The sequence below is a fragment of the Mizuhopecten yessoensis genome, unplaced genomic scaffold (assembly GCF_002113885.1).
Source record: "Mizuhopecten yessoensis strain PY_sf001 unplaced genomic scaffold, ASM211388v2 scaffold10501, whole genome shotgun sequence".
Classification (NCBI taxonomy): Eukaryota; Metazoa; Mollusca; class Bivalvia; order Pectinida; family Pectinidae; genus Mizuhopecten; species Mizuhopecten yessoensis.
Window position 1 is genome coordinate 63,331 of NW_018408578.1, and position 7,217 is coordinate 70,547.

At 34.8% G+C, this 7,217-nt stretch overlaps 1 protein-coding gene across 5 annotated transcripts in view; it reads left to right on the plus strand.

Annotated features, from left to right (window-relative positions):
* LOC110460865 overlaps window positions 1–4,243 on the plus strand; it is a 53,125-nt gene extending 48,882 nt beyond the window's left edge. For all 5 annotated transcript variants that reach the window (XM_021514058.1, XM_021514060.1, XM_021514059.1 and 2 more), the window contains 3 exons: window positions 34–162; window positions 3,679–3,814; window positions 4,151–4,243. In XM_021514058.1, coding sequence (XP_021369733.1) covers window positions 34–162; window positions 3,679–3,756 — 207 coding nt within the window. In that variant the 3' untranslated portion in view covers window positions 3,757–3,814; window positions 4,151–4,243. The remainder of the gene's footprint in view (window positions 1–33; window positions 163–3,678; window positions 3,815–4,150) is intronic.
* Window positions 4,244–7,217: the final 2,974 nt, after the last annotated feature.

Below are 7,217 nucleotides of genomic sequence, written 5' to 3' on the forward strand. Positions count from 1 at the left end.
TCCATCTCAAACTTGCTTTGGGTATTTCTACAGGTAAAGAGTCACCAATACTGGCCTGATGAACGAAAATCACTTGTAACACCGACATTTGAGCTCAAACTTGACAGAGAGATGATCTATGCCTTCTATGTCATCCGTGACATTTCAATCACCCACAAAAAGGTATTGATTTCACTTAACATCATTGTGTAACCAACATGAAATAGTATTGTTTATTCTTCATAATGCAAGTGATAAACATTAGTGAGCTGATCATTACTGTCTCTGATGCATCTGATGATCCTCACTGTAGACAAAAGAAGCGCGTATGGTCCATCAGTTTCATTTTACTAAATGGCCTGACCATGGAACTCCGGACTCGTTGGAGCTCGTCCTCTTCGACCGCCGTGTGACGTCATACAAAACACAAAAACGCTTATAAAGTGCCCAGCTTGTTGATTGTATTTTAGTATATTTCAAACTTTAATAGTTAATATACATCCTGTCTTTTTGCTGTTGAATATAATATGTATATATACAAAACAACTGAAAAGAGTTTCTTAGTTCCTACTAGCTCTTTCACCTATTTAGATGGTTCAACAGGGGAACTGCATATTTATGTTGATAGGACAACACAGAAAGTGATGACGTTATATAACATCATGACGTAAAATCCCTACCTTTGCATTTCAAACATCTCTCAAAACATTGTTCTATTCGTCTTTCAGAATTTGACATTTATTATGGACATTCCGATTATCATTTCAAGCTCGTGAATATAAAAATCTAAGCGCCGTAGCAAGGGAAATGGTCCTGTGATTATAACTTCATAAGCTCGGAAAGTTGAAATAGTAAAATGTCTAACGTGTACTCAATATCTTATAAATGTAGCAATAAGCCTTCCGCAACATCATGTCTAGATTAAACATCAAGGTAAGCGACTGATGTAGTTGGATTGGTAACGTCCCTGTTTTTAAATGCATGATGTCAATATTTTCTGTAAATAAACCTCTTATGAAGGAATAAATAAGTCAGTCAACGGTGGTGCCCAGTCTGTCCCCATGGCTACGCCAACAGCACTTCGATTAAACTTTCCATCAAACGTAAAGATTGATATACATATGCCTGAAAAGCTACGATTTATTGATCAAAAATTGTAATATTTTTAAATAATACTTTTGAACATGCCTACCTTTTTAGGTCACCTGAGCTTTGCTCAAGTGACCTATTCTGATCGCTTTCCGTCCATCGTTACCCGTCATTTGTTTTACATTTTTGATTACTGCTCGTAAAAAATGGACTACAAAACGGTGAAATTGGGACTCCTATCCTAACCATAGGTGCCAAAGCAGGGCCCCAAAGGGAAAATTAACAAATATTTCAAAAATCTTCTTCTCCAGATCCAGATGTTCTAGTCTATTTATCTGCATGGATGAAACAATAATTGTGAGTTTTATTTAAATTGTAAATTTCAGTATCCCTGGACCACCTGTTCCTCGTTGGGGAGGGGTAAAGTTTACTATGGTGTATATAGGGAAAAATCATATTTTTGGGTATATTTTGTCAATTTTCCGTAGGAAGTTATTCCTACTTGATGAAAATCATTTCTTAGAGCAAGACAGTATTAAATTATAAAGTTGAAACTCCTGTCCCAATTCCAGGGGCCAGATCCTTCAGATTCAGAGATATTACAGTTTATTTCTCTGCATGAATGGAAAGGTCATCAGGGATATTAAATAAATTGTAAATTGCATTAACCCCGGCCCATCGGTTCTCCATTGGGGAGGGTTAAAATTGTACTACAGTTTATATAGCGAAATCACATTTTAGGATATATTTTGTCCAATTTCAGCAGGAAATCATTCAACCCTGGTTGGAATGATTATGGTGCCAGATGGTAATTAGATGGTATGAGAAAATAAAATCCTGCCCCATGCCCAGGGGCTTGGGTGATGGGGCCCTAATGGGGGAAAATGGTTAAAGGTTAAAACATAATTCTTCGTCAGACTCGGATGTTTTACAAACAAATACTCTTCTTGGATAGAAAGGTCCTGAGGTGCATTAGCTAAATTGTAAATTGTATCACCCCTGGTCATCTATTCTCCCTTTGGGAGTGAGTAAGTTTACTATAGTTTATATAGGTACCCGGTAAACAACATGTTTAGGGTACAATATGGCAACTAAACGGTATAAAAAAATCTGGCCTTGCCACAGGAGATGGAGGGGTGAACCAAAAATGAGGAAATTGTTCATATTTAAACTATTTCTGCACTCAGATGTACAAGAATCAAGTTTATTTTATGGATGGAAATGCCCTTATCAGTTCATTATATAAATTGTTAGTTTTATTACCCTTTGGTAATTTGTTCTCATTGGTTTATATAGGGAACTAACACTTCTGACTACATAACTTGTCCATTTTCAGCAGGAAATAATTCTGGTTGGAATAGTTTTAAAGAAACTGAAATCAAAAAGTATCAGAAAGTAAGACCTATCCCAGGGATTGACCAAAAAGGAAAAATTGGCTTAAAAAAAAAAAAAAAAAAAAAAAAAAAAATGGGTTAAAAAAAAAAAAAAAAAAAAAAAAAAAAATGTATTTGAATAGTTTTTAAAATCGTTATCCTTTGGTTAGATGACCATTATTGAATTTCACTTTGTTTACGTGTGGATTTCCACATCACATCTCAACAATGAAATTGAGCTACTACTACCTATATATATATATCAGGTGACCGCTAAGGTCATTGACTTCTTATTTAAGCAGTATATGCAATAGTGTTTACAGGAAATTATTTGAGTATTTGATTTTTTACCGATATTAATTCAAACTAATCTCATGCAGAGCATCGAGTGTGGCTCGGACGGCTGGGTCCAGACATACAAATTAACGTTGGGTTTCCAGTTTGGATTTCAAGCCGCTATATTGTCTAGAATGATAGACCTAAAAACACCCACTCTAAAATGTGTGTTTTTTTATCCAGAGTGTTCTGGTTTTACATCTTGCATTGTATCATTTTCCAACGTCTATGAATAAAATGAGGACCTTGGAATTCTTGATACATATATGTGTCTGTAAATACTTTGCAGCCTCATCAAAATACTAGCAGTTTTATATTATGTCGATTGCCAGTTTACTACATGCTAGTGTATAAAAGGGACATACTGAAGTTATCCGAAGATCATCTAAATACAAGTGTTGCTTATAGTTAAATATAGTAGTAGCAATAGGTTTAGAAGAATTTTAAGTAATAATCGGGGCTCTTACTTTTCTTATAGTCATAGGTTAGTTCCGATAGACTTGTGGTATACATTTAATCTCATGACATATCAAGCCTTGTTTACAAAACGCAATTTCATATATTTATAAAATGTTCAGTTACCGGAGGTTCTAAATTTAGCGCTAGCATCATTGGTTATTTTTTCTATAAACAAAATCAATCATATTCAAGTAACAGGTCTCATCGGTTTTTTGAGACGTCTCCATTTAAAATAAACAAGTTAAAAAAGTTAAAAAAAACCCATATTATTACAGTTTTTTAAAAATATATTTTGATACGATATTATGACAATGATCCCGCCAATGTCCCGATTAATTCCTTCATCAACGAGTTTAGACATTTTATAGATGTTAATCTCGCAATGCTGATAGACAATTTGGCTGGAAATCCAACGAATTCGCCCTATAACTTAATTTTACAGTGCTGGCATTGGGAGAACTGGTACTTTTATCGGTTTAAACGAATTGCTTACTCATGGCAAGAACACAGGAAAAGTTGACATTCCCAGATACATCGGAACGATGAGGAATGGCAGAATGAACATGATCCAGACTTATGTACGTAGTGCCTGAACGAGTAACAAAGCTACATGATACAACGTATAACTTCCACTTTATTTGCCAACTGATAGTCCAGCTGTCCATTGCTTTTGAATTTTGACGTTGTGATATATTTCATTCTAATTACTCACCACCAACTGCAACATACTTACATCCAAGTTACTTATATTAATTAGTGTAACGCTGACTATTACCAATGCAATGTATTAAGCTGTTTCCATGAACAACCTTTGTGAAGTAAACTTAAATCGTTCAATCAATGTTTTTTTTGTTTTTTTTTTTGAAACTATTTTGCAGCACTCATACTAATACAGTTATTTGTTTTAATTACAGGAACAGTACATCGCATTGCACGAATTACTTGTAGAAGGATTCAATTTACAAGAATCACTCATTGTTCGAGTGAATTTCCCTGCTGTCCTGTCAACAATGTGTCCTACAAATACACCAGCGAATCAGACAAAGATTCATCAGGAATTTAAGGTTGGACATCTGCTTTTTGATTGGATTCAGCATGTATAATTTGCCTTGAAATCTGAATGTCTTTGATGCAAATCACCGATTAATAATACCATCATGATGCTTTTCTCTTCTCCTATGATGACTCTTCTGTTGTTGCAGGTATTAAAAACATTAACTCCAAACTACTCCCCAAGTTGTTTTAAAGCTGCATTACATGAAGAAAATTTGGAAAAGAACCGGAATAAGGATATCTTAGCAGGTATGTCATTACAGTAATCTATTGAATTGCAAAGGTTGCAGCTCGCACTGCTTACGATGATTGCCAATGCGATATCGAAATATATATTTAACGCTTTGAGTGATAATACTTTTCTGGCCTTTGCTTGATGTTCATTGTAATTCACTGCACTGTGTGCTTCCGGCAAGGTGTTTCAATGATATACCACTCATCAGCATCAGTTCAGCACTATTGCAAATACAGTCATGGAAACATCATGCACAATGTTTAATGAACCGTTAGAAACCCGAAAATTGTCATGGTTTTAGCACGGCTGTACTTGACCCAAAGATGATAACGCGTGCTTCGTTATAGATGACGTCATCGTTCATCAATGTATTGTTAAAATACTCGATTTACGACTTGACAAAATTAACATTCGCCATTATCGCATGCAGTCAGAGTAACATTTGGTAGATCATTTGGTGTATTTTGTGTACTCATGTATATTCTGAGCTCCGATTGCATCCTCGTGTGATGAAGTTGTAGGATTTTTTTTTTTAATTCTTCCATTGATTACCTAGTTACATGATTACATGATTAACCTATATTCTTTGTATTTTCTAAAGCGGACAAGTTCAGACCCTTTCTTCAGTCACAATTACCGAACGTGACAGATTACATCAATGCTGTAATGATACAGGTAATTTCTTGTTCCGTTACATAAGCTTTGATATATTCAAGCACTTATGCTACACAAAAGAGATACTTAGCGCCCAATGTACATACCTCAATCTTCGAAGGTTAAAATAAGATGTATGCTGTATGTCACTGCTGGATTATAAGAGACGGTTGTTGCGGTTTCCCTTTACATAATTGGGTTGGATTCTTTCTTGTTTTCTATTAAGAGGACATAAAATAAACCAAAATGAGACCTAGTATATCCCACTGCATGTGTATCGTAATAGTGTCTAATGCGGAGCCCTACAATATCAACGGTTTTCTTCAGAGTCTTCTACTAAGAGGATATGGAAAAGGCAATACATAACTGATGTGTTGCCCCCCTTGCAACATTTGGGATTGTTTTCGTTTACAAACGTTTATGTCTACTTTCTTTGTCTATTTAAATCATTTTCCCCAGCGTTGCCTCCTAAGACACCCGTCCATATGACCCTGGCAGTTGCAAGATGTTTAACCCGTAACTTTTGTCAATTCTCTTGTGCTTCATGATAAGCTCAGTCATTCACTTTCTGCAGTCACACACTTCGATGTCGGGGTATCTGATGACACAGTTTCCTTTAGTGGACACCATCGATGACTTCTGGACAATGGTGTTTGACTACAGCTGTGAAAACATCGTCGTCCTCGGAAAACCAACAGATGTTTGTAATAACTGACACGTTCTTTTATATTAGCATATATGTAACATTCATCGATAACCAAGATTAAGTATAGTTTAATATATTCTGTATTACGAAACGTAACTGGTTTGTATCATTACTTGGGTTTCTTTGTGATATGAATAACTATGCTGAATTATTAACTAAATAACATGAATTGCTCTCCATTAGATAAACCATATCATGTTGTTTTCTTAAAATTGTTTTGTCACATACATCATATACTCATGTCATCTAAAATATTTCAAAAACATAGAAAGAGGATTGGCTCCTAGAAGAGAGCGGATACTTTGCTGCAGGAAATGCCATTTCAGTAACAAAGTTGCAGGACAGATCTCCAAACACCGAGTTGGCTATTGTAGACTACCAGGTTAAAAGGGCGGTAGGTAGTAAAGTATGTGAGGATGACCAGTCGGTAATATAAATATTGATATTTGAAATATTTGCGTGCAGAAACATAAATTCGAATAATTTTAGAGATACGTTGCTCTTTCAAAAGGATTTTATTTAGAGCTTATTGAATATCAGAAGTTAATATTCTAATTATGAAGTCAGCGATGAGGTACTTTATGATACTATTACTAAAGAATGTGATCTCACTTCTAAACGACTAATAGGAACGTTCGTATATACTATTATAATGATGTGTCTGTTATGGCTAGTTCTTGGTTTTCTATTTGTGTTCCAAGCTCTTTTGTAAGAGGGGTATGTGCGGTATCTACTGATAAAGATCTAATGTTGATACATAGCTACAGTAATCGTTTTATTAAACACTTTGATATTGTCTACGCGAGTAGTGTACATGGACATATGTGTGAATGATATACCAAAAAGAAGAATATCCCACAAAACTATCTAGGAATCTAGGAAATACCCCAGCTGACAAGTTCTTTAACAAGAGTAATTTCAATGAATTAATAAAAATGTGATCCGAGTATTGATAAGGATTTCTTTCAATTCAAATGCTAAGTTCTATACTTATAAAGTAAATAATTGAATACAATCATGTTGTCTATCGACAATGTCAATTAAGACGACTGAAATGCATACCATACCTGCTGATATTATCTATGAGACTGACAATTGTCGTATCATTAGACAATACACCAAATAACAGTTATATATTAGTGACCGTGCATGTCTCGTTAACTAGTAATATATCAAACAATCAGCTATGTTGAAAGCCGCTAGGAGGTCAGACAAATACCCTAACAAATGAAAAGTAATAATTGCCATCCTATTGAGAATTGTAGAAACTGTCAACCAGTAAAAGGATATTTTCACTTTATGATGATAATTCGATTACTTGATATTTGAGTAT